Source organism: Chiroxiphia lanceolata, chromosome 17 (assembly GCF_009829145.1).
Source record: "Chiroxiphia lanceolata isolate bChiLan1 chromosome 17, bChiLan1.pri, whole genome shotgun sequence".
Classification (NCBI taxonomy): domain Eukaryota; kingdom Metazoa; phylum Chordata; class Aves; order Passeriformes; family Pipridae; genus Chiroxiphia; species Chiroxiphia lanceolata.
Window position 1 is genome coordinate 12,791,746 of NC_045653.1, and position 27,368 is coordinate 12,819,113.

A 27,368-nucleotide genomic window follows, 5' to 3' on the forward strand; every position below is an offset into this window, starting at 1 on the left:
TGGCCCCCGGCCAGGAAACCCATTTTCAAGCCTCCTCCAGACTCATGCCCAGACGGCCGAGGCCATCAGGCAGCCCTGCTGTACAAGCTCTTGGGAACTTTGGGGCGAGCCCACGGCCCCAGCTCCAGCTGGACTGCAGTGTGCTCCTCCGACTGGTCCCAGCAGCCAGCACTGCCTTCACCAGTATACAAATAACACATCTTCCCAATGTGTGGGAGACAAGGGCAGCTTCTCCACAGCTCCCAGGAAATGTTGAAGCCCAGCAACCCCAAGCTGAAGTGCTCTTTTAGCCTCAGGACACAAGGAGCGAAAGGAGCAAAGGTTCATGCCCAGCCTCCACAGGAGGTCACACACCAGTGAAGTGACAAGCTCCCACCAACAGACCCAGTTCTGCCCAGCAAGGCACTGTCACCTGCCAGCAGCTCCCAAAGAGATGGGGTTCCTTGCACCCACCCCCAACACCACAGGAACCCAGCACACAACTGTAAGAACACAGACATGAATTCTGGAGTGCTCCTATCATAGTCTCTGGGAGCACATTAACCTCCCCACCCCCAGCAGGAACTGGGCTCCTGCCATCCCAGTCCACAGAGTACCTCTCTAACCAGGTCCCTGTGAGCACCCTTCACATAGGTCCCCTCTCTCCCCTGCACTGACAGCATGTCTGCTCTGCCACTGTCTCTCTCAGCCCCATGGAGACACTGGGCTGGCTTACCTTCCCCACATACAGCGGCTCTGTGCCCGTGTACTCCTCCACCACGAAGAACTGATTCCAGACCCAGCCACGCTTCACTCGCCCTCCGGCCAGCAGTGCAGGGTCCCCTGGCTGCCCTAGGCCAGGGCCCTCCACCGCCGTGTGCACGGCCCAGGACCCCAGCTCCTGGATGGCGCAGAACAGCAGCAGCATGGTCCACGAGAAGCCCTGCAGACCCTTCGCCATTGCACTCTAGGAGGATGCATGAGCAGGAGCTGTTGGACAGGCAGCCAGCATCCTTTCGGGAAGAGAAGGAGGGAAGTTCACACTAGCAGCGTGAGGCTGCCCGGTCAGTGCAGAGCATCCCCATCCCTGCTGCATGCCGTGCCCGGCAGCTGGAGCACTCCTGTCCCACCACGAGTCACATCTGTGAGGAGAGGCGTCCTGGACTGCCCACTGCCAGCGTGGGAGCAGTCAGTGCTGGTGCCTCACGGGCTGCTCCTGGGTCTCCAGAGAAGAGTCTGGCAGCTGGCATTTGTCCCCGGGGGCAGAGCTGCGCGGCTCCGTGCTCGGCTGCCGCCGGTCTCGCTGGGGAGCGGGGGATGCTCAGCCTGCTGCCCACCCCCGCGGCGGGCAGGGGACGCCGCAGCAGCGCGCGGGGCACGGGCACCCGCAGCCCTCATTCACGGGAGGCGAAGGAAAGCTGTTCCGCCTGTGTTTTCACGGAGGAGTTAACAGGATGAGCTGCTGTGGCCAACGCCCGACTGTCCCGGGGCAGTCTTGGGTTACTGTGCGAGGGGTCTGGCAGTGCAGGCGCCTGTGCCACACGTGCAGTTCACAAAGAGGTCATTTGTAACTCCCATCTTCAGGGACACGACACCCCAGCACCCGGTGAAGGGTCCTTTGCCCAGCTGATCCTGGTCACTTCCATCCTCGCTGGCTCACGCAGGGAGGTGCAGGGTGGCCAACAGCGTCTCCAGGAGCCTGGAAAAGGCCAAGGTGTCAGTGCCAGTGTGAAAGCAGGGCCTCATGTCCCCCCATGCTGCTCCTGCAGCCTTGGTCAGCATCCCCACCCTGCCCTACCCCAGGTGCCCCACAGCAGAGCCCAGCTCCACGGGTCCTGCCAGAGCAGGAACACAGAAGGGGGGGTTGCAGAGCTCTCAGCACTGTGGACATCTAGTCCAGCAAGGACTCAGAGACCAAGGACACCACTGACAAGGGTACCCCCTCACCACACAGCCCTGGCTGCTGAGGGGAGCAGGGTCTGTGCCTGGAGGGGGTCAGGAGATGTGCAGGAGCACCCCCAGCACTTGCACAGCTGCCGTTGCCTGTGCAGGACCAGACCACACCAGTCCTGCCCTCGCAGACAAGGCTCACGCTGGGGGATGCCAGCACCTGACCATGAGAAGGGCAGGCTGTCCAGCTGCTCCTGAGAGCCTTCCCTGCAGAAGCTTTGCTGTCCTCTCACTTCTGCAGCCATGGGCGGGAGAAAAGCATCTGTTCAAGAAATCACCACCTGGCTGACTTTAAAGGTAACAGTTTAAAAAGGGCTCCGGGGTAAGTTTGAAGGCACCTGTAGGGCACTAAGGACTGAGACGTGAGGCCTTTGGCCCAGAGTACAGTACATCCAGTGAGCACCTGGGGAGAAGAGACCTGATCAGGAGATGGGGATGCAGCATCCATCTCTCCCTGCACCAACATCCTGAGCTTCCACCAGAGCTCTGCGATACCAGCCACAGCCTGAGCTACTCATGAAACATGCACCAGTCTGCAGAATTAATCTCCTGTCAGCTGTTACTCTAAATAGGAGGGGGAAGGAGGATGACCGGAGAGGGAGATGTTCCTGGACTAGATGTCTGTCTACTCCCCATAGAAAAGGAATTGGACTGTGCTCTTCACAGACCCCCCCATGAATCTAAACAGCCCCAGCAGTCCAGAGCAGGGACAGCTCCCAAGTATTTCCCCATCTCTTACCCACTTTTGCTATTCCCCTGTGTGACTGCACCTAAGGGCCATTTCTCAAAGCATCCAGTGAGCTGCCTTGCCATTTCTGCATTCACTTGTCTGGACTAACACTTCACTGAGAACCATGAGGCACCAGTGCCAGGCATTATTCTGCACTACCTGTTCATGGTTCACAAGTAGTGTGTCACACAACGTGCACAGATCTATTCACCCAAAGGGCTCACACACATTCCAGCCCATGCACAACTAAGATAACTCACACACACCGGCACTTTTTTGTCTGTATTTGTGCCTCATCTGGGTGCACACACATTTCCTCTCCATGTACACATGCTATATTCCACTCACACATGCACATCAGCTGTCACATGTGCCAGCCCTGTGCACTTCATGCTCCAAGGAACACAGGGTCTCCAGTGTATTTTTATGTTAGCAATCATGGCACAGAAGCACTAACATTCCTCCCCACCCCTTCTCCCTGCCAGCCCATTTGTTATTAAGACATTTCTGCACCAGCCAGGTAAGGTTGTTGGCAATGCCACGACTGTCTCCCGCAGCCAGGCCTCCCCAGGCAGAAACTCTTCCTGCTCCCGCTCCCCAAGAATGAGCTACACTTGTCAATTTGGTGAGGAGCCCTATCAAACACCAGAGAATTTAATATCAGAGACTTAGGGAAATGAGGTGACTTGTAAGTGGGTGGTGGACTGAGTCATCTCTTCCCACTGTTAGAAGACTCACAGGGTAAAGTAACTTCACAGAGACAAGGGTCCCTGCTCTGGAGCAATGGAGCTGATGCCTGACTCACAACAGGCTTCAGAACAAAACACTCACAACAGCAGCACACGGGCAAATGTGCTTTATCACGTTTACACAGAAGGTACATACACCAAGATACAGTGCCCCACTGTCACAAACAGCATCTCTCCAAATTCTCACATCTGGGAGATCTGTGGTTATTTTGGAGTAAGACAGCAAGAGCTGTCAATAAACTGAACAGCACAAGCTCTGCCAGAGCAAGAGTTTCAGGTCAGCACCCAAGGCAAACAGTAAGTGTGGGAAGAACACATTCAGCATCTCTGCCCCGCCACTCTGCAGTATTTTTGCAGACAACACCTCCAGACGCATCCAAAGTCTGAGTACAAATGAATTGTACCTAGTAAATGCAACTGCCAGAAAAAGAACTTAAAAAGGAGTCCATTTCTCAGGACGAATACATCAGCAGAGCCTTAGGGAGAGGCAGCCACCAGCCACTCTGTCCACCCAGTACCTTCTCCTTGCCATCCAGGAGCACATCCATCCACACTGGTTTATAAAGCCCTGCCAGAAGCCTGACAAGGCAGCAGTGAGGCTGCCAGGGAGCAGTTCTGCAGCACCAAAGGCCTTCTGAACACACAGGGAGGCTGAAAGAAAGCCAGTCCAATGGTGCAAGTCCTGGCACCACGAGTAACATCAGTATCCAGGGGCCCCGACCGAGCTGGCACGAAAGCAGCACATTCCCCACTGCCTGCAGCACACAGTGCTCAGGGCACACAGCTGGCAGGCAGCACCAACCCTGGCTCCCTGATGCAGCAGGAGCCACCTTCATTCTCCTCATCACACCATTTCACACCTGAGTGGCAGCTGATTTCCTCCATGACAGGACTACCTGAGCCATGCACTGCAGACAGCCCTGTGCACACAGGGATGGCCCTGCTCCTTGTTCAGAAAAGGGGACTGTGCCTTCCCCATCAGCCTGGCCAGAGCTGCAGCACAATCCTAAAATGTATCAATAAAACAGTAAAAGCAACAATTTAAATGCACGTACTAAGGCCAGGCAGAAAAGAGGAAGTGAGGGCAGAAGATGCTGCAGTGGGTGAGCTCCACTGGAGCCGAGTTGCTCCCTGGCTGGCGGACAAGCTGGCCCCCAGTTCCCAAGGCAACTTGTTCAGCCCTGTTGCATCTGAGCACTCCACAGAGCAGCTCCTGCCACAGAGAGGAGAGTCCTGCTGAGCACCCATGGGCTGGGCTGCGTTGCTGTGGGAACCACAACCTTCTGTTTAGAGTCTCAGCTATTATGCTGCTTTTTATATTTAACTGATTTCTCCTCTTACTGCTAATGTGGTTTGCTGGTGGCTCTCTCATGGGTCCAAAGTTCAGCTACACTCAGCTGAGCTGCTTGTGTGCTCTTCCCATGGGCAGAGGTGGGGGTGGTGTAACCTCATTTGCCTCGTCCAGGTCCCAGGCTGCAAAGCCCATCTACACAACCTACGGTGACCTCCAGCCCCCCACACCCAGAGCCACCTCAAAACACTGATCCAGAAACACACCTGTAGCCAGGCTCATTACCACAGACCAGACCCTTCTTCTCCACCCACAAATTCTCAGCCTGTGTCTCTTCTGTCAGAGGTTCAGGCCACAGCTGGGGTCAGGGTCATGTCTCTTCTCAGTGTGCACACCCTTTTTCCAGCTATCACATCACAGACCCCTTTCAGAGGCTGTGAAGTCAAGACCCCCAAGTCCTGCACGTGCCCTTGCAGCAGCAGGAATCAAGGCACTACAGAAAGTCTTGTGCATAGGAACCAAGATAAGCACTAAATTTATTTCCCCGTGTTATTGAAGATCTCTCACCAACAGCTGGAAGTGCCACTTCTCTCTGCCACACGTGAGCAGTGGGGCCATAAATAACTGGTGGGAGCTGCTGCTGCAGCCAGCCCAGCCTGCAGGGTCCCAGCAGGCAGCAGCACACATGCACCCATATGTGGCAGCATGCCCAGGCACTCACCAAGCCAAGCGGGTTTTCACGCATAGAGTGAAGCACCAGACCCTCCCACGGCCCCAGGCCCAGGGTGATGTCCCCTCTCCTGCTGCTCTGCCATCCCTGCATCCCAATTATCAGCACAACTCGCCCCCTCCCCTTCCCACAAGAGCTTGTGCAGTTTGTTGGTGTGCATTTGGCACAGCTATACTGTACATCATGTTGACAGTAGAAATTACATCCTGAGCTTATGTTTTACACTGTGCTCTGTCAGAACTCACTGCAGCCCAGTGATCAGGACAAATTGAATAGCATCCCGCCCGTGTCAATATTTATTTCATTTTAAAAATGCAGGCTGATGCAGGAGAAGGTAGGCAGCGGGAGAGGGAAGACAGGGGCAGGCAACAGCACACAAAGATAACACTGCCCAGTGCATCACAGTCCTGCACTACTGCCCAACACTGCTGGAGTCCCAGGGCCAGGGCAGTGATGTCCCAGGAGCCCAGGGAGAACAATCCCACCCAGAGGCCTGGGAGCAACCCAGGAACCCATGCAGTGCTCCTCATGCCCATAGCTCTACTGGAAGTGTTGGCCACACCAGCACTGTTCCTCCAAGACAAGCCCTTATAAGTGGCAGAAAATGCAGAGCTGCCCAGCAGCTACTAAAAGATGCAACAGAGGGGAAGTGAAGCCCTCTCTCCTTGACCTCAGCCGGCTGTCAAAACCAATGTGGGCTTGAATGTTCTGCCTTGGCTCCTCACTCCTCCCAGCAGAACACCATCACTACTGTCAGGAGCATCAGGACTGCTCTGGCTGCTCAGAACAGCCACAAGGATGCTACAAAAGCTGCTGAGGAGCAAGGCAAGAGTAAGACACCACTTGTGTGACCCTCGAGAAGGCAGAATCACAGAATGAATACCAAGCACAAGACAGGAGCTCCTGAAAGCTTGGGCTTTCTCCTGCTTTCCCATGGCACGTGCACACCCCAGAGGACACAAGGCTGCAGCGGGAGGGTCGCTGGTCAGAAACAACAGCTCAGCCCTGATCTCCACAGTCCTCTCGCTGCTTTGAATGAGTTCAGATTGGGAGCATCCATTAACCAGTTCCAGACCTGCTACACAGCAAAGCCAAGGAAAGAGCAGCTCCCTGAGAGCTCGGAGGGTGTGCAGCGGGTCCAGCACCATCCACACGTGCCAGCTGTGTCACCACAAGGGAACAGGCCACGTGCAACCACAAGGGCAGCTCTGGGGACACATTAGTGCCAGCTCAGTCTGCATCCATGGGCAGCCCACCTGCCTCACACCCGAGAGCGTGGGCAGCACGACAGCCCAGCCTCAGACAGACCTTGCTGGGAGTTGGGGCAGGAGAAAGCCTGCAATTACTTCAACAGCAATTCTTCTCTAGTGCTGCCTACAGTGCAGCAGCACGCAGCCTGTGACCACGTCTCCTCCTGTTAAACAGGATTCAAATCCGCTTAATGCTCCCCTTCCCGGGAAAAGGAACAGGCTGGCTACAGCACACTCCCCGTATCTGTTGTGTGCAGGTAATACAAGCATGGCAAGGCTGCTGCAAAGCTTTAAGATGGTTCATAATCTCCAGGCCTAGGGCTAAGACATGAACTCAAGCTCTCTGGAGCTCACTTTCTCTACTGGATATTGTAAGACAAGATGAGGCAGATTTTTTCTTTTTTTTCCTTTTATAAACTTCTCCTCAAAATCTAGAGATGAGAGATGAGGCAATCTTGCCAGACATAAGATAGTGTGGCACCTATCCTACACCTCCAGATCAGGCAAGTGTATCACATCCAAGCTTCTAACATCCCACGCACTGCCTCCTGACAATGCACATCAGTACCACACCAAGCCTGGACCACAGCACTGTGGCCAAGCACCCACTCATATCCCCAGAGCTTCCCAAGGCTCTTTTTAGCATCCAAGAGGCATCCCATGATTACCCCTTTGGGCTGGACAGAGGAATGGCCAGGGCATCCAGCCCTCTGCCCTACAGGGAGGGCTCTGCAGGTTTAAAACACCAGGGACCAGCACCACAACCTGGCTGCTGCTCCAACATCCTCTGCTCCAGCCCCCACAAACCAGTGTCTTTGGGTGGAATACATGAACACACACAGCCAATAATTCTGCAAGGGACATCAGCACTGCTGCAAGCAAAGCTGTGGGATGCCCACACACAGCAAGGTGGATTATGCTCATAGTCACTGCACTGCAAGGTCCCATCCCACAGCAGATCCCATCAGTGACACCTGAGACACAACGTTCAGATAAAGTTGGACAAGATATCAGAGCACTGGTGCCACAGAGAGTAACTGCAAGCTAGACAGGTTTCTGTCACTGCAAACTCTGGTACCCCTGTTGCATCCCTTTACTGAAATGCATCCTGCAGAAGGCATGTCCTAATTCAGTGTCATTTCCAGAACCCCAATACATTTCAATAATCAAGTGAGAGATGGCCAGAGATGACCTGGATGGCACACTGCATCAGAGTTGTACAAACACTGGAGATCAGTGGCCAAGGGATTCAAAACTGTAGAGGCTTTTGAAATAAGATATTCAAATTACTTTTATTTTTACTTACACAGTGAAAGGGTTGTGCAACCAGTTGCTGGATGAGCATATCCCAAGTGCAGGTCCAGACTGTGCAAAGCAATATTTGGTAGCAATCTGCCTTTCAGCAAGTCTTCAGCCCTGATAAAGAGCACAGAAGACAGGCAGGCAACGATAAAATCAAGTTCTCTCACTAATGTCACCCCAGCCTCAGCTCTGACACCAGGGTAGAAAGCCCATTATCCATAGTAAAAGTTTAGTCATACTTTTTCTTGAAGTAAATCTCTGGATTTCCTTTTTCTACTTCCTTGGAATTATTCTCCCAGCAAGGAACATTTTCATCTGCCTTTCTTCTCAGATAAACTTGCACACAGTCCAGAAAAGTTGTTCTTGCAGAGGAATATATATCTGTGCAACGCTCAGGACTGTATGACTAAACACGCATCTTGCCCCTTCTTTTTAAGTTGCTCTAAGTATAATACTGTCCCCTTTAATGCTGCCTTGAAAAATTCTAATAGAAAGAGTGAGACTAGAGCAGGAGCTATTCACAACCTTTTGACTTCTCATGTTCAGTCACTTTCTGCTATCAGACACGCTGGGAGGAACAGCATTTGTTAAAGCTCTCACACAAGCATTGTTTGGAAAGAAGTACTTTCAAAGTTCAGGAGATTTTTTTTTTTTCCTCCAAATCTTCTCTGGTCCAAGTTTCAAAGAAATTTTAATTGCAAAGAAAATCCTCAATGCTTGCCCTAGGGAAGAGGGTTTTACAGCCATAACGGTCTCGCTCTGCAGCAATTCTTTTCCAAATATGGAATTTTCATGCCTTGTCTACGTGAATACAATACTTTTAATTCGTCTTTAAAAACAATCTCTGAGAGGAGGTGGAGGTAGCCATCACAGCATCCCTGTCACAACTGCTGGGATGGACAGAGTTCCTCCTGCTGTGGAGACAAAGCTCCGGAGCTCAGAGCAAGTCTTTAATTTTAGGATCTGGACAGGTAGCCACATCTGAAAGTCACCTTCCAAACAGAGAGTCAGAAGTTGCATTCCCAGAAGATTCACATCTTCTGTGCCTAAGCACCTCCTGAGGAGCCAGGAGTGCTCCCACAGAGCAGGGCAGACAACTCCCCACAAGCCTCCACTGCCAGGGCTGCACCCTGTGGACACACAGGGAGCACCATCACTCCCCTCCTGCCAACTCTGAACAGCAGAAGCAACAAGAAAGGAAAGGCACGAGTCCAAAACAGGGCAAGTGGAATCAAAGCTGATGGCCCAGACAACAGGGCTTTTGGATGGGAGTTAAAGGACGACGTAAAATAAAAAAGCACAAAATGGAATTCTTACACTTCGACAAATGTGGAGGGAATTGGGTTCTTTTAAGCCAGTGTTTGGCAGATGCATGAATTATTTATCATTCAATATTGTGTGATTAAATGGAAAATTGAAGATGTTCACAGCTTTGTCTGCAACTTTCCACCTCTCGTGAAAGTCTCCCCAAATTCCTGTAGAGAATAACAAGTGGGTATTATACTGAGCCATAAAGGTTCAAAGAAACCTCCTTCAGTTGGTTTCTCAGGGTTCAAGGTCATGTTCAGACTCAGTCCTCTGGTGAAATAAATACTGTGGCAGGCAAATGCCACTTTCAGGTAGGTCTCTTGCTGCTGCTCACTCTTCTTCTATACACATCTTAATCCTCTTAGAAATTTTGTCCTTGGAAATCCCTCAGTCTTCTTGACAGGAGACATGCAACTTCCCTTTATGGAAAGTACAAGACCAAGGAAGTCCCTTTCTGTGGCATCACACTGTCATTCTTGACTCAGACTTCTCTGATGAAGCAGGGAAGTCACGAGGGAGGACAAGGGAGCAGCAAGAAAACAGGACCAGACCTGTGGGGCTGCACCACAGGTGTCACACCTACAGTTTGCACAGTACTTTTGTCCTGTGTAACAAGATGATCCAGTTTGCACAGCCCAGACTAGAAGCAGGCACCCAATTTTCTCTTTCAGATACCTTGGGCCAAAGGCACCCTAAGAGATAAGTGGCTTCCTCAGCACCTCAGGATGAGCCTGCAGCAATAAACAGCTGTCAGAAAGGTGGAAGAATGAAAGTAATTAGTCTCTTTAATGCCAATTTCAGCCTGATCTTTCACACTTAAGAAAACTGTTACAATGATTTTCTTATTTTCAGATGAGCTCATTAAACAAAAATTAGAAACGAGACAGTATAATGGGCAAGAAAATTATTTCTGCAGCATCCTGCTAAAATCCAACACTACTTTGTCTACACTCAGGCTTTTCTGGTATGTGGAAGAAGAGGCTCCAGGTCCAAACCTTCCCGCTCTACAGGAATTTCTGAGCAAACACACTGGGAAGAAAGGAAGTAATCTGGGTACCACAGGAATTCAGGAACCTGAAGCGGAACATTGCACATCCTCATCCCCCAAATAGGAAGCAAACATGCTTTGCTAAGTCACAGCATCACACAGAACAGTCCACCACAGCTGGCAGAAACCCCTGTCAGCTGAGTCTCCTACACAGAGGGTACATTTTGGCCAAGTCTGTTTGAAAGTCAACACCCCCAAGAGAAGCACAGCAAGGAGTGGGCACCTGCACACTCCTTGAGGCTGTCCAGGTGATCAGAGCCCTGCCAGGTCCCTCCCTGGGTCCCTCAGGCTGTGTGTTGAGCAGAGCCAGGTCAGCAGTGAGGTGTTCTTGAGAACAGTCCCACAGGAGCCTCTGGATGGTCACCCTGGTAGAGACTCATTCAAAGCAAAGCCCACCTCCCCCTCACAAAGTACAACCAGGAAGGACTGGACCCTCCTGCTGGGCCAGGGACTGACACTCTGGAGCAGAAGGGTCAGGAATCCTGCAAGCAGAGCATTTGCCAGCGAGCTGCAGAGAACAGCCTGCTCCAGCCCACAGCAGACTAAAAGACTGTGACCTCCTTGTAAGCAACTTGCAGACAACAGCAACAGGCTAAATTTTGCATTCACCCATTAATGATAGATGCATTATTTATTTGGAATCATTTGCTTCATCCTACTAATCACATCACCACCACCAGCAGCTCCTGACGGCGCAGAGCACTCGGAGTCGTGTCCCAGGAGTCAGTCACTGCCCAGGGCAAAGGCACAGCAGCTCCACGGCCTCGGGGCTACTCCACACCCCCAGGAAAAACATGCAGGTTTTGCCAAAAGCTGCTCACTGTCCTGCAAGTACCACAAGTCATGTATCCTCTGGTGGCCAACATCTGGCACTCCTGGCACTCCGCCCCATGTCCAGAGGGAGCTGCTGAAACCAGCTCCTGCTCCCAGGGGCTCTACTGCAGGTTCGGAAGAAACCAGCACCACTGTTGCATTCCTCCTGCCCTTAGTCCAATCTCCTGTTGTGGTTTAACGGCAGGACGAGGTAACCACCACGAGTTTGTGTCAAATTCATGGGTCAGGTCAATGGCCCAGCACCTGGGTCCCACCAAGCAGCCCTCCCTGGTCCTTCCAGAACTAACAGCCCCATAAAAAGAACCCTCACAGAACCTGACCTCCCCCAGTGCAGAGCAGCCCTTCCTCCCCTCTGTGCCACGGTACAGAACATCCCAACTCTGCCCCTCCGGGCACTCCTGTACCACCACTGTGCAGGCAAATCCACACAGCAGAGAGCAGAGACCCCCTTCTCCAGAAGAACCAGTTCCTCAAGAAGGGACCAAGACAGGATGGGAGCCCCAGAGGCAGAGATGGAGAGGCTGCCTGACCCAGGGCGCTGCGTGGCCAAACAACCACACACAGCTCTACTACAGACAAAGCTTCACTAGCATGCAAGGGAGGCAGCATTTTAGCATCCTACCTGGTAGAATCAAATTTTTATATCCTTCCATGCCCAGTAAATTCTGTTCACAAAGATCAAGGAAAAAAAGGAAGTAAGAGCCTTTATAAATGCTGGAAGAGCAGGGAGCTCACACCAGCTCCCAGCCCAGCGTAGCTCTGGGATTATCTAGGCAATAGTTTATTTTTCTCTCCAGTATCATTTTCCCAGCTTGATCTCTACTGTCGCAATATGATGGTTTCACCCCATTAGCCTTGCTTAAAAAAGTGATCCCAGGACTGTGAGTGTTATTGCCCACATAAATCAGGAGGCTTTGAATACGGAGCACCTTTAAATAAACAGCTGATGGAAGTGAAGTTCCGGGATCATTATTAATAGCTTTTCATTTCTGTGTCCGCTGTGCTGTGACATTCCTTCCCAGCAGAAAGCCTCCGCTTTCTATCCCCAGTACATCTGATCCCATGAGTCCTCCAGTCAGAATGAATGACTGTACCTTTGTGTTAATTGCATCGCCCGTTCCACAAACGGAATACTAATATTAACTAGCAGGAGGAGGAGAGTTTGCAGACCAGGAGCGGTGGGACAGTTTAAAGAGAGGCACACCAGCCCCTCTGCCTTTCCTTGGGCTAGTCCTCTCACCTTCCCTTGAGGAAAGGCAGATCCCGGCTCTTCCAACACACACCAGTAAATGCTACAACAGGTGACAAGGTCCTGCTCCATTTCTGTCCTGTCTGACACGCCCTGTACTGGACAGACAACTCTGTCTGCTCTGCCAGCAATGTCACACCTTTCACATGCCCACTGCAAGCAAAACGATGCCACTCTCCACATTTCAAACAGCTCTTGGATAAGTCCAAAGGGGGACACACCCTCAGAGAGGCAGCCACCACAGAGCAGCCCAGACAGTACTTACAGGTGCTGCTCAAAGATTTTACCTGACCAGATCCAGTTTATTTTTCACTAGCATGACTTGTCCAGGGAGGAATCACCCTCCAGCTTCAGTTGTCAGGGTCTCTGAGAGCTGCAGGCAGGTGCACAGCAACCCAGGGGCAGACCTAAGGGCAAGAACAGTTAACACCAGAGAAAGGCAAACCACTCCTCTCTCCCAGGGTGGTGAGCCTGGGACAGACATCTCATCAAGAGGGACCTTGGTCACCTTCTCTGTGAGCCCCTGGCTTTGCTCTCTGCTGCCAGCACCAACATACAGGTGCTCCCAGGCAGGATTCCCAAAATCTTCGTACACAGGGACCCAGAGTTGTCAATCCTGTTGCATTTGCAAGTGAATCATCCCCCAGGTCTGTGGCTCAAAAGAAAGACCAAGTTTCTCCTTGGAAAGGGTGCTCAGGCCCTCTGAGGCACTCTGCCCAAAGAAAGGAGGAGATGATCCTGCTGACAGCCAGTTCCAGCACAGTGACCAACGTAAGTGCCTGCAAAAAGGCTCCACAGTGGCCCACGTGCCCAGGAAGAGGCTGACATGGGCATTACAGCCCCTCTGCTTTTTACTGCACAGAGACAAGAACAGAGGGTCCTGTTGCTACAGCCCATCCCCAGGCTCCTTTTACTGTTCTTGAGTCATGACCCCACACACAGGTCAAGCTGCTCAAAGAGAAATGACAGGGGAAGCAAATATGCCAAAACAGCCTGTTGCTTCTGTGACCTTTGCTGTGTATAAACCAAAAGGGTCACAGACAGCAGCAAATTCCAGGAACAGGTGAAGGTTTTTGATTTTACTGCCTGCTCTTTCCCAAATCCAGTTCTCATCAAGGAGTTTCAGGACACAGATTCACCTCTGAGAGAGTCAAAGTGGTAGCAAGCATCAGAAAACTGGAGTGTGGCTGATAAAAGCTGAAAGAGACCACTACAGATTGGATGCACATTTCTTGGAGGACTTTAAGAGGAGGAAAAAAAAAATGTTAAATGTATCTCTGGATTTCAGAGCCCTTCCCTTTCCATGATGGACCAGCACACCAGAGCCACATCCCTGTGACAAGTCAACAGGTTTCTGGATATGATTCTGCAAGCCAGATACAGTATTAACCTTCTCTCTGCAAGAAACTCTGACCACGTTGTCAGGTGAAGAAAAAAATATTTGATTCCTCCTCCACCCCCTGCAGTGCTGTATTTACAGATGTGGACCAGCATCCAGCAGCCACACAGGACCAAGCAAAGGAAATACAGTGGGTACCACACATGCAAAACAAGAAATGCTGCTTTCCAACCACCAGAATTCAGCATCCCATTGAAGCATCACCTCTCAGCAGAGGCCAAGTGTGCAAATTGCAGTTGAAAAGGAGAACATCTCTGAAAGCTCGAAGCACGTGAACACAGCAGGCTGGAACGGAATCCCCAAGTAGCTTCACTTTAATGTCACTACCAAACCAATGGCACAACGAGGAAGGGACAGACTGGGAGCCTGGGGAACAACCACTCTGCTCAGCACAAGTGATAAAGGGAGATTAATCGTCCAGTTCCTCCCATCAGGCACAAGGGTTCAGGGCTTTGGTGTAAAACTCCATCAAACGAGACCGGCATTCTGACATTCCAGGGTGGACTGAGGACACAGCGTGGGGTTTTGCACAGGCCTTATTTCACAATCAAGCCCTTTGCCTCTGCCACTCCTGGCAACAGAGACACTGTGAGAACCTTCTCAACCCAGCACACAGGCTTTGAAGGGTCTTTGCTCATGTATCTGCACAAAGCAGGGACCTTGGGGCCTTGTATGTAGGTTCTAATGTTATTATTATCAAAAGGAATAAAGGGGGACATGGTGAAGTAGAAGGCAGCAAAGCAGCCCAGGGAACAAAGGGAGAAAGAGAGAGAGAGATTACAGCAGCAACAGGGAGGACAGAAAAGCAAATGGACAAAGTGCATGTGAAAGAATAGAGCCAAGGAGATCCACATCCACGTGAGCAGGCAGGATCGTGCTGGAACACGTGAGCATGTGCATGCAAGAGAGGGTGCAGACACTCACACGGGTGTGTGCAGCCCTTTGCAGCTCCGAGTCCTTCAGCCCTGCTGCAGGTTTGCAGCCTGGCACTGCCTCCCCAGGAACACCTCCAGGCACACGCAGGACCCTCATGGCCCAACTTTCTCCATCCAGCCCAACAGCCACTTAGTACTGCTGGCAGTGAAAGATCCTCACAACCAACAAAATGCACAGACACTGGCTCTGTGTGCACTCATCAAGGCCACCCCATCTTCCCAAAGCAGTTCCACACCTGGAAAAGGGGAGAACTGGAAGCACACATGTACAGTCACACTCCCACCTTCCTTTGTGGCTTTCTCTGCCTTTGTCACCCTCACACACGTCAACTGTTTGCATCCTGCTCTCTGTCACCACACTGCAGACTCCTGGTCACTCCAGGCTCGCTCTCCCCTTGTCTCTAGGCTGCTTCACTTCCTTCTCCACACTCCTTTCTAGCTTGTTTGATGACAGACACATTAGAACCCATTCACGTGCCCCAAAGTCCCCAGTCTAGAGCCCACCACCCCCAAGCCATGCAGGCAGTTGCAAAAGTGCTGAAATCCCAAATTGCACAAACATCCCCTGTGTGCTGCCACGCCAGTCTCCAGACCCCCACTGCTCCAGATAGACACTGGACTGCCTGAAGCCAACTAGGGAGGACTGCATTGCAGACAAAATGCGTTCCTTTGTGTACTACCCTCCAAACCACCACCCTTCTCAGGCTGCTGGGTTGGCAGCAGCCTCAGGCAGAGTTTGGGCATCCAAAGCCAAGCAGTGTCCAGCCAAGAAGCCATTCTCCCCCCGCTGGTCTCAGAGCTGTACATGTCTTGCCACTCCCCTCTCCCATCAGACCTCACAGTGACTTGACACCAAAACTCACACCTGACCATGCAGTCACTGTGATTCCAAAACTGAGTAACAAGACACAGCTGCCCTGAGCAGGGCCAATACCAAACTTTTGAGAGGTTCAGGACCAAGCTAGATAGAAGCACTGCACCTGCACAGTCCTTGGGCCCCCGTGGTGGGGGGCACCATGAGACAGCTTTCCTCATCTTGGTGAACAGACAGAACTCACACACAAAAACATATAAACGTATCAATCACTTCAGGCATTGGCTAGAAGAGGACAAAGAAATCTGTCGTTGCTATTTCTATATATACTTGGGAAGCACCAGACAGCACAGTGATGGACTAGATATAAAAAAGATAGAGATGAGTCTCAGTACCAGCCTTTCATCACTCACAAGGGAAATGCACGTGCTGCTTTGTGGAAACCAGGACCAGACACTGTGTCCCACCTCTGCCTAAGCCCAGCTCAGCTGCAGTTTAAAGAAAAGGCCTTCCACCATGGGGCTCCATGGTCCCTCCCTCTCATTTCTATTTCAGAGCAGCTTTTCACAACCAAGGCAGTGCTTACTATGAACAACACGGGCTCAGCTGCAGGATTTTCTACTTCTGGGACAGCTCAAGGTTTGGAAAATGCCTCCCTAGAAGCAAACTTGAAGGGAGTCTGTGCCCAGGAACTGAAGGGAGATACTCAGCGTGGCCACAGGTCAGACCCTGACCTGCCAGAACTCTGAAGAACTGAGGCTAATTCACACCAGCTGAGCGAGCAGCTCATTGCCTGCATCCAGCCCTGCTTCCCAAGGCTTGTTTTCCAGCACTCTGGTGTCCCTCTAGCTTCTCCCAACAAACACCATGTTCTGGCAGCACCATAGGCAGTGCTGTGCCTCTGCCCTGGACAGCCTGAGTGTGCCTTGGCCAACTGATCTACAGGACAGAAACCCCATCTCCCACTGCCCAGGTCTGATGAAGGCTCTTTGCCAAGGGCACTAAAGGGTGTTTAACTGTCCTGTAGTGGGTCTGGCTGGAAAGGAGTTAATTTGCTTTACAGCAGCTTATATGGTGCTGAGTTTCAGATTTGTGGCCAAAACAAAACCAATAACACACTAATGTTTTAGCTACTGCCAAACTGCAGTGTCAAAGCCTCCTCTGCTTCTCACTATGCCCCCCAGCAAACAGATTGGGCATACACAAGAGTTTGGGAGTGGACAAAACCAGAGAGATGACCCAGACCAACCAGAAAGCTATCTAATGACATGTTGAGCAATAAAAAGGAAGAGGAGGGAGCCTAGTGAGCCACCTTTAACTCAAGAACTGCCTTGGCATCAGTCTACCTATAGAACGCAGTGAGTGTTTGCCTTTGTATTCCTTGTTTTAATTTTTCTCTTCTTTCACTCCTCCTTCACTTATTAAATCAGTTTTATCTCAAGACAAAAGTTTTCCTCTTCCTTTCCTTTTCCCACGCCTCACTTGGGAATGAGGGAGTAAGCAAGTGGCTGTGTGGTGCTTAACTGCTTAGCAAGGTTATTCCACAGCAGTTCCAGAACACATGGCAGCACCACTGCAGGCCAGGTTCACAGCCAGAGTAGAGGAAGTCAGACTGACCCTTTCTGAATGCATTAAATAGAAAACAGCAGCCACAGCACAGTGAGAAGCTGCCATTCTCCTTGCACAAAGCTTTGAGCCCCTCAGTCCCATGACACCAGCTCATATATCCTGTCCTGGGGCAGCCAAGCACCACCCACCTCCCATCTAGTCCACTAAAACACGTTAGCACTCTAGGTGCAAAACCAATTAAAGCCTCAACTGATGGTTCCAAACATCCTTCCCAGCCAGACACGGGTCTCCCGTTGCACAAAAATATAAACATCTTTTTCAGGCAAAATCCATAAATGCTCACCTGTGGTGGCTGCTCCAGCCAGGGAAGGTTCAGTGCCTGCACTTCACTTCATGCCTCCATCACTTTGTGATTACCAAGGAAGGGGGGAGCAGCATCATCCACCAGCACAACAGTCAGTTCTCTAGGCAGGACTTCACAGCTCCAGCTCACGAGCTCTTGTCTGCTTTAGCTAATCCATTGCCAAGTCCTGGGCAAGGCAAGGCAAGGCCAAGCAAGGCCACATCTACATCTGCAGGGTCAGCCACAGTCCCTGGTTACTCATCCCATGGTCCATGGGGGCTCACAGTTGCAGATCTGGTCCACTGCATGCTTGGGGCTCATCCCTTGCCCACACCCCCAGCTGACCAAGGCACTGCCATCAGCCCCCACCACACCTGCTGTGGAGGCTACTCCTGTCTTGCATGGCCAGGAGAAGCTGGACCAGATGAAACCCACCCAAGGGTTCACCTGAGAGGAGAACTTGGGTGTCAAAGCAGAGAGAAGGGATTTGGGAAAGACACGCTCACTCCTGAGCCTCAGCGAGATGAGCAGAGCCATTGCTCAGTGGAGGACCCTAGTTCTAATCTCACCTCTCACAGCACCTTTCAAATTAATTGGTTAATTGGCACGCCGGGCTGTGCATACGAAAGGAGGAAGGATGGCTCCCTCTGCCGGCACCGGCCCGAGGAGGAGCCCCCCGCCCGCCCTCCCTCTCCTCCGGCGCCCGGGGACCACCCGGACCCCCGCCCGTGCCACCCCGGGTGCGAGGGGACAAGCCCCGGGCAGAGCTGAGCTCGCACCTCCACAGCATCCCAAAACCGGCACGGGAAGAGTCCCCGTCTCCTGCAGCACAGGGGAGGATGCCCAGTGAAGGAGTGCCCTGCCCTCGGACAGTGCTGCCGCAGCAGGAGTTTTGTTGCAGAAAATACCGTGCCACTGGGGAACAGGCCGGGAGGGCTGTGGCGAACGGGTGTTCAGCTGACTTTTGAAAGTTTAAGCAGGGATGTAATTTCTTAAGGACTCTGCTGATGCTCAGCTATTCCTACCTGCCATCAAAAGGTTCAGCTGTATTTCATAAGTGGGAAGGCAGCCAAGCTCAGAAAGCTGGTGAAGTCCAGCTCCCAAAGCAGCCCCCTCCCTCACCTGTATGTCCTCAACCTTCTAGACTCCAGTGACGGGGGAAACAATTCCCTCTCCCACACGTGCACAACACTGGCACCAACAGCCACGTGCCTTGTCAGGGCCATAACAACAGGGGAGAAAGCACATTTTCACACTGCTGAAAAACAAGAATAGTGAAAACCTAGAAGGACTCAAGGGCGACTGGAGTTTGGTAATATGTGGGGGGAGACAAAACAGTGCCCTGTTCCAGGTTAGCAGAATCATTTGCTCATGGTTAGTATGTGCCATCTCAAACTGCTCCTCTCTAGAGAGGGTGATGAGGACAGGAGGAGGTGCTCTGAGCTTAGGAGCCACTTTTAATGACAAGGATTACTGGAGAAACAGCATTTTGGGGATTTGGGATTCCGGGAAGCAGCTGCAGTAGGAGCAGAGGGAGATAATCCCAGTGTGACAGACAGAGACGCAAGGAAGCAGGACTGGGGAAGGGAGCACAGCATCCCCAGGCACACATACACAAGTTACTGTCTGGCACAGCCATTCCAGAGCAGGAGGAAGACATGAGAACAAGGACCTGATCCAGGGTTCCCAGCACTCCTTCTGTCCTGGAATGACCAGACTAGGAGGGTCTGAGCCTCAGGAGCAGCCAAACCTTTATCTGCCCTCTCCAGCTCTGGCTGACATGGGGACTTAGAGCTAGAGGAGCTACTTGCCCCACAGCCTGCCTTCAGGAAGCCCAGGCTCCCTGGCCAGCAAGGGGCATCCAGGCTCTGCCCAGGAAGGCAGCAGGGGTCACCAAGGGGGCAGATCCAGGCCAGGGCCTGGGGAATACACACCCCAAGGTACCCAGCTCCAACACCTCTTGGGTGGGCATGGGGCCTCAGACCTCCCTGTGCTGGGGTGTGCCAGACCACAGGGAAGGGCAGCAGTGCTCAGGAAAGAGCCCAGGGACAGGTGGGTGTCACCCACAGAGGCTGTGCTGAGTCCCCAGTGCTGCCATGCACAGCAAGGGGATGGGGCTGCCCCAAGGCTGGGGCTGCAGAGCCCTGGAGGGGCTGAATTCTGCACAGCACTGGACACAGCTCAGCTGTGGGAATGAGCCCCTTCCTGCCAGACCAGTATCAGGATCGTATCACACCCTCGGGCTCTGACTCAGTTTTGCAATCAAAACCTCAGGGAAATGCCAGCTTACCAGAGCAGTGCTCAGATCCCGTGCTTGCTCCTGCAGCTGCTGTTTCCAAATGTCTCATATCCTTGGTCTGCTGGGTGCACACCACTACCTGCACCCACATGCACACACAGGCTCCTGCCAAAAGGCAGGCAGAGCTTTTGAGGCTCCATTTATTGCCCAAGATGTTTCTATGGCGACTCCCTTCACATCCCATCATTGGCTGCAGAAAGCTTCTGGCCATCAGCAGCTTCAGGTGAGTTGAGGGCCTCGAGCTTCAAGTCACCTGCAGTTAATGCCACTGGCTACAGTCAATTAGGAAGAGATTAACAAAACCCTGGCTGAAGTGGCAATGGTGAGTGAGGCAGTGTCAGCAAGGAAAGAGGAGTGAGCCCATGTCTCCTTCCCCTTGTGTTCTCTGTAGCAGGGAGGAGCAACAAAGAGGGGTAGGGGGTATCTGCAAAAGGCTGTTGAACAGACAATTCTGCTTTCACGATTCCCTGAGGGACTTCCCAATCAGCAAGGCTCACAAAACTGTCACAGCCAGAGCACAGGACCACTTTGTTCCATGAAGTGACACACCCTGACACACCACTGCCCAAACCAGGGGCAGGATGCTCCCAGCTCTGCTGGGTACCTGGCTAAATGCTTCTACAGGACAGCCACAGATCTATGGCTGCTGCTGACAAACACCAGACCCAGCAGCATCTCCATCATACCCACAGCTTCCATCATCACCCAGTCAGGGCCAAATTCAGCACAGGTGACAGCAGTGACAGTGTGAGACAGGCAAGGTTGCTCTGTTTGGGGAGCAGACTTTGCCCTCAACAGTGACAGCAGTGCTAACAGGCACTTTGCCCAGAGCCTCAGTCCTGCTGAGTGTGAGCTAAGGCATGGCTCTCTCACTAGGACCTGAAATTAGGAAGTATAGCACTGAGTGGAGTCAAAACTGAATGAGCTCTGCTGGGCTTTTTTTCCAGGCTCACGGATGGCACTGCTGGAGTCAGAGTGAGGGGCAAGGAAGTGAGTAAAAGCAGGGCAGCAGAACAGGGCACAGCAGGCAGAGAGAAGGCAAGTGCAGATTTCCCAGACAGGAGCAGCAGGGCAGGACTGGAAACACAGAAGTGCTGCCTTTAGCTGAAAAAATGTCATTAGGTTGCAACGAGTACTGTAACCTTCCCTTGTGTTTAGTGAGCTATCCTGAGATCTGGCACCCAGCAGAAAGGACACACTTTCTGAAAAGCACCTTGATTTTCAGCCTGTAGTTGTAGCAGCAATGAATGATCCAGTCAAACCAAGCCATTGGGCTGGAGCAGACCGACCAGCTTTGGGCTGGCTGCCTCTCCTATGCCCAAGGGCACAACTACCCCCACTCTCAAGAAGAACAAGGCAGGGGCCTCAGCTTAGCAAGGTTTGTCCCCCACCTTTCCACCTTTTGCTCAGAGACCTTCTAGGGCCTCTGGGGAAACCTGTTCCCAGCTGGTATTGGGTGCACACTCACCTCCACCGCACTCCCCATGCTGGGCACCGGTGGAGAGGTCAGGTCAGCCCAGTGCAGAGGCAGCACTGAAACCCAAAGTTTGAAGGAAAAAAACATGCTCAGCCACTGAGGCACAGGCAGCCCTGGACAACCCATGCACTGTGAACAACCTCTTCTCATGCCCCTACCTCCCAGCAGAGCCCTGTATCCCCACTTCCTTTGCAAGCACCAGGTAACACGAGCAGCAAAGGGAGCTCTGCAGCTGCCGTGGGCTCCGCACCCAGCTGCCAGTTACCACCTGCCCACAGGCCCTCAAATGAGAGAAGGTGCTGCAATGCTGTTGAAGAGCTGAGACATATGCTTGCAGGAAGAATTCCAACCACACTGCAAGAGGATTAGAGGAACAGCAGCACCCAGAAGATACACAGCTTCCATTAGAAAAGAAAGAACCCAGACCCTCTGCAGGAGTCCCAGTCAGCCTCGTGCAATGAGGGAAGGCAGAGACAGGTGGAGAAAGATCCCCTTTTGCTACCCAGATATTGTCCTGGAGAACCAGCACTAAAATGTCATCCAACAACCCTTTCTCAACAGGATAACACAGAACTCTCTAAAACGGAATCCCCTTCTCCCCCCCACAGCACAAAGGACAGTGAAAAGAAAGAAAATGAAGGGGACACAAAGCCAAGCTGAAGTAAAGTCTGGACTAGTCTCTGAAAGCAGAGTTGTTGCAAAGGGTAAGATTGAAAATTACTGTAATGTGCTGTATTCCTTTCCTGGATTTTGCAAATAATAGAAAGTGATGACTAAATGAAAAAGAAACTGAACTGGGAGGATGGGTCTCTGCAGTGGCTACCAGCAGGAGCAGAGAGCCCCTCACCTGATCCCTCCGAAGCTCTCTGAAGCAGAAACTAACCCACAAACTAGACACAACTGCAGAAATAGATCCCCCCCAGCCCATGCTAGGTGACAGGTGAGTCCCAGTCCCAGTTCAGCCCTATACTCCAAGTCTTCACGGGAGCAGGGACAGCTGACAGGCAGCCATTTGCTGCCCAAATCCAGACAAAAAGACTTGGCTTTTCTGCTGGGGTGGAGGGGGGACTGTGCCTCACAAGCAACACAAGGGACATGCAGTTGTGAGCCCTGTGGGTGCTGGAGTAGCCAAACCCACGGGGCAGAGCTCTGTCCCCTCACCTGCAGCCCTGGGCAGCCACACAGAGCCCTGAGCACAGGGTGACCCAAAGGAACCCTGCTCACCACAGAGCAAGGAGCAAGAGGGTGCTGAGGGCACAGGGAGGACACTCCCAGGGCAACAAATGGTCTGAGGCAAAGCTGGTGACATCCCTCCCCTTCAGGCACCCTTCCTGCAAGGAAATCCAGCGGGATGAACTGGTGGTAGAGACCAAAGGGATCCGGAGAACAGCAAGGAGCTTACACCGTGTCCACCTACCACCTCAGGCAAGGAGTCTTGTTGGGACTCACACCCACCTCATCTTTACATGTTAATTTTTCAAGAAAGCAGATCACTCAAAAGGGCCTGTGCCTCGGGATATGTATGGACTTATCTGCAGAGAAGTGTCACTGCTTGTAAACCCAACCACAGTTGCATAACCACATGGTTAAAAGATAATGACACAAATTCATATATGGCTGTATTCTTATGTACAAATACTGTTTCGTGACATGATGTTGAAAGAATCCAAGTGTCACCACACACCTTCTTTTTCAGTCTGTTTTTCTTTACTTTCCAAAAATGGGCTCTCAAAATATAAAAACTAATTATTTGAAAGTAAATATGTAATTGTACTTTAAGGGAATAATATCAGATTAAATCCCACCTGAAGTCCAGCCTTGTTTCAAAGCTTCCATGAACAATCTAATCCTTCTAAGGAGATGAAGTTCATGGGTTGTAAAAGGGGTTTCAAAAAAAACAAACAAACAAACATTCCCTCTGCAATGTTTGCAGCCAAATTTTACTACTATGGGATAGTGACTAGGAGCACAAAAGTAAAATTTCCTACGAAAAAACCCTTGCTAGCCCAATATTATTTCCAATGTGCAACCCCCCCCCCAAAAGCTAATCAGACAATATACACGAATAACAGTAAATTATGACTCTTTCTCAGAATCCTTACACACAAGCAAGAACTATGAATTTTTCAATCATGACATTGCATTTAAAGCATGAAAATATTGTATTATTTGATAAGAAGCTAAGAAAAATAGGATTTTAACTGTTATTTTTAAGCTAAAGTCAACCTTTTCTTTCTTTTTTCTTTTTCCTGGAGCCCTGCTAGCTTCTTTTGAAAAAGAGTTTTAAAACTGACCTTCTTTCAGTAGCCACTTCTGTGTCATAGGTATGAAATCACCATATCATATTATAAAGTGTCAATGCACCAAAAAGCAAAGGGCATATTTTTTTTTTTTTAGGCAGGAACAAAGCTGGCCCTTTTTACCTATGAAACAGCACATACTTTTTCTTTCATAAGCCCACCAATTCCATCTCTGTATTATTCAGCAACCGGCATTTCATACAGAGACCAAGCCTCACTTGCTCTGACCCCCACCTCACCGGAGCACAGGCGGACATGATATAAAAGTCAGTGCAGAATCTGGGCCAGCTTATTCAGATTTCAGTGGGCTCTACCCTGTGCTACACTAAGGGTACCGTCAACATTTCAGGATTTCATCAATGAGCAGCTGAACCACCCTTTGGCCTTGAAAACAAACAAACACAGCACCAGCACAGGGAAAACCGTTTCAGACTCAAAGCCAGAGAAGCTATTTATTTCCAGCATTTGAAAACTGATGTACCAGGACAATGATCTCCAACCTTGATAATTGTTTGCTGCAAATACTCCTTACCCAGCGCTCTCCTGAAAGGGGTGGAGAGCATCCCCCAGTCTCACAGGGAAAACCTGGCAAAGCCCAGGCTCTGAGCTGGGCATGAAATGCATGAGTACAGAGACTGCAGGCTTCAGCCATGCTCTGAGCATTAGGCACTCTCAAGAAATAGAAACAGGTCCCAAAGAGTCATTAGCCGAGATTTCCTCAGTGGCATGCAAGACTACGTTGCAGTGCATGGCATTTTAACAGCACAGTACCAACCCAGGAGCAGGGACAGAGAGGCACATCCCCCATTTACCACCTCAGGCCATGCAAGCAAGCTCTGGAGAACCAGAGCTCTGGTGGAGCCATCCATCCTTCGTAGCCCTCTCAGGTCCAAAGGCTTCCCTGAGGTGCACTGCACTGTCTCATGAAGTTACGTCTGAACTCCTGAGCCTGCCTCTCCTTGCTGCTGCCTACACCATCAGCCCTGTAACTGGTCTTGTTCATGCACACAATGAGGTTGGACGAGAAGACACGACAGCTCTCCCCAGACTGTGCGGGGTGTTACAACCGCCAGAAATTAAACAAGAAGAGCAGAGGCATCAAAACCGTGTCCCTCCATTCCCAGACCCACTGCCAGTGCCCACAGGAGCCCAGATGCCACGGGCTGGGCTCCCCAGATGCCCAGCGAGAGGCACCTTGCACAGCAGCGCTGGGCCGGGACAGACGGTGGGGGCAGACGCGGCTGCAGCTCTTGCTCCCACAGGGCCTGTGCACAGCCAGTTGGGAACCACATTTTAAATGAGGAAAGTGCTAGTTTTAGAACAGTTATTTTTAGTTTGCTGTTAGAAAAAAAACGTGGCTCTGGGAAGAGAGATGCTACCCGGCCGGCTCTAAGGGCTCCGGGCTGGGCTCCGCAGGCATTGCAGCCACACGTCCACACACACCCCAAGCAAAGCCCATGCAGAATGGGATGGGCACGAAGGCTCTGGTCTCTGCGAGAAATGGGGAGACGGCTCTTGTGCAGGAAGGAGCCCGAAGAAGGTGTTTTAAGATGCCACAGGCTAAAGAAGGAGCTGCAGCTCTCCAAACACCGGAGCGCTTTAACTGAAGGGTGTGCTGGGACCCGCCGCTGGCGGAGCCGCGCTGGATCCCGCGGTGCCAGCGCTGAGCGCCCGGCAGCGACGCCCAAGAGGCATCAAACCTCCGGCTTCTCCCGCCGACACCGAGGAGACCCGGGGCACCGCGGGCTGCGGGGCTGCACGGCCCGAGGCGGCGACCCCGGGGCCGGGCCGAGCCCGCGCTCACCCGCGGGGAGCGCCCGCCGCAGCCCCGCCGAGCGGCGGCAAAGTTTGCGGCGCGGCGAGGGACGGAGAAGTTGGGCTGCCCCGCGGTGCCCGCCCCGCCGCCCCCCGAGCCGGCTCTTACCTGGGGCGGCGGCCGCGGCGGCTCCCCCGCGCCGGGCACTCGGCCTCCCGCGGCATCCTGCGCGGCGCGGCCCCGGCGCGGAGCCCCGGCAGCCGGGCACGGAGCGGAGCGGAGTCCCAGCAGCCGGGCAGGGAGCGGATCGCAGCCCCGGCAGCCGGGCAGGGAGCGGAGCGGAGCCCCGGCGCCCCGGCACAGAGCGGATGGCAGCCCCCGCAGCCGGGCGCGGAGCAGCGAGCGGAGCCCCGGCACGGAGCGGATCGCAGCCCCGACCGGCGGCGGCGGCGAGCGGAGCCGGCTGTGGCACCGGGCGGGCAGGGCGCGAGGCGGGGCGCGGGCGGCGGGTGCGCGGCGGGGGATGCATGTGCGGCGAGAGCCGCCTTCCTCCCCCTCGCTCCCCTCGCTCCCTGCCTGCCTCCCCTCCTTCCCCGCCAGCCCAGCCCAACCCAGCCCGGCCCAGCCCAGCCCAGCCTCTGCTGGAGACTCTGAGAATGCAGCGCCGGGTCCGCGCCCCGGACCGGCCCCGGGGCCTCCCCTAGAGACCCGCCCTGGGGACGCCGCCTGGCCCCGGCGCCGGGGGCAGCGGCCCCCCAGCCCCGCGGGTCCCCGGCAGGGTGACGAGGCGCTGCCCGCAGCGCGGGTCCGCTCCCCGCCCCCGGTACCCCCGCCCCGGCGCCCGCGTCGCCTCCGCCGCCCGCAGTGCCGTCCCCGCCGCCCCGGAGGCGGGAGCGGGGCGCGGACGGGGGCAGGGGAAGGGGCAGAGGCAGGGGAAGGGGCAAACCTGCCCCCCAGGTCAGGACGCCCCTCCAATGCCCGGGACTGAGAACGCATTCAGTGCACGGAGTGCAGGACTAAACCGGTGTGCCAGGGCTTTGGCAGGTCAGGGACAGAGACCCCAGCCCACTCTTCCCCAGCCTTTGAATGGTGCCAGACCTCGGCGGCCCAGTGGCAGCGAGGCAGGAGCTCTGTCAGGGGCTCTGGGCACCACTGGGGCTGAGGCTGGGGCTGTCAGACCCAGTCCTGCTGTGCACAGGGGTCGCCGTGGCAGTTGGTGTCCTCAGCACCCACCTCAGGTCTCAGGTGCCTTCTTCAGAGCCCTGCTTGAAGCTTGGTGGGCACTGTCCTTGCCCGGCAGCACTTTGGAGGGGGGGCAGGGGCAGAAGTGGCAGCACACCTTGCTGCCTACAGTGGAGTCACACACCAGCAGCAGGATCCACAGCAGAGTGCTGGGTTTGAGGAACACTTTGGCCATGATCAGGACAGGTGGAAGGTGGAAGCAGGGAAGAAGCTCGAGGCTGGTGAGGCTGCAGTACTATTTGGGGACAGATAAATCTGATCATGCAAGTCAGGTTTTAGCCACAGCTCAGGCAAACAGCTGCCAGTGGGACATTTTCCAGTGTCCGCTGTCCAGGGTCTCGCTTCTTACCTGGAGAAAATGCTCTCCTGAGTCCACAGCATTCTCTGGTATTGGGCCTTGGAATTCGGCCCTGAAAAGAGCAAGAGAGAACACCAGAAAAGGGAATGCCCTGTTGCTCTCTGTGTACAGCACCTTGTACAAGGCAAACAAATCGTCTGCTTGGCCAATATGGGTCACGAAACAGTGGTAACCCAGTAGCAGGTTATCCACAAACCACCTGAGTCTGGTGCTTCCTGCACAGGCAGGTGTCCTGCAGGTCAGGGAGAGGTGGATGACAAGCAAAAGAGAGGTTAATAACCCCAGCATGGATCCAGGAGTGGCTCCTCCTTTCCAGGACCAAAAGACAAGCAGGACACAGATCCATTGCCAGGCTCCAGCAGTGTCCTTCCCACCTTTGCACTGGCTGGCACAAGGCTTCCCACCGTCAAACTGCTGCCTGACTCCCACCCTCAAAGGTCAATGGGGCAATGAGAG

At 53.1% G+C, this 27,368-nt stretch overlaps 1 protein-coding gene across 2 annotated transcripts in view; it reads right to left on the minus strand.

The window, feature by feature from the left end:
* Positions 1-25,516, minus strand: part of CDH22 (cadherin 22) — a 77,017-nt gene extending 51,501 nt beyond the window's left edge. Inside the window, exons 1-2 of one of the 2 annotated variants that reach the window (XM_032705133.1) lie at positions 25,481-25,516; positions 716-1,678 (exon numbers count right to left, since the gene is read on the minus strand). In XM_032705133.1, the coding sequence (XP_032561024.1) occupies positions 716-940 (225 nt within the window). In that variant the 5' untranslated portion in view covers positions 941-1,678; positions 25,481-25,516. Of the gene's footprint in view, positions 1-715; positions 1,679-17,480; positions 17,525-25,480 lie in introns of those variants that run through there. The other variant, XM_032705134.1, reaches the window with a different exon arrangement.
* Between the last annotated feature and the right edge of the window lie 1,852 nt (positions 25,517-27,368).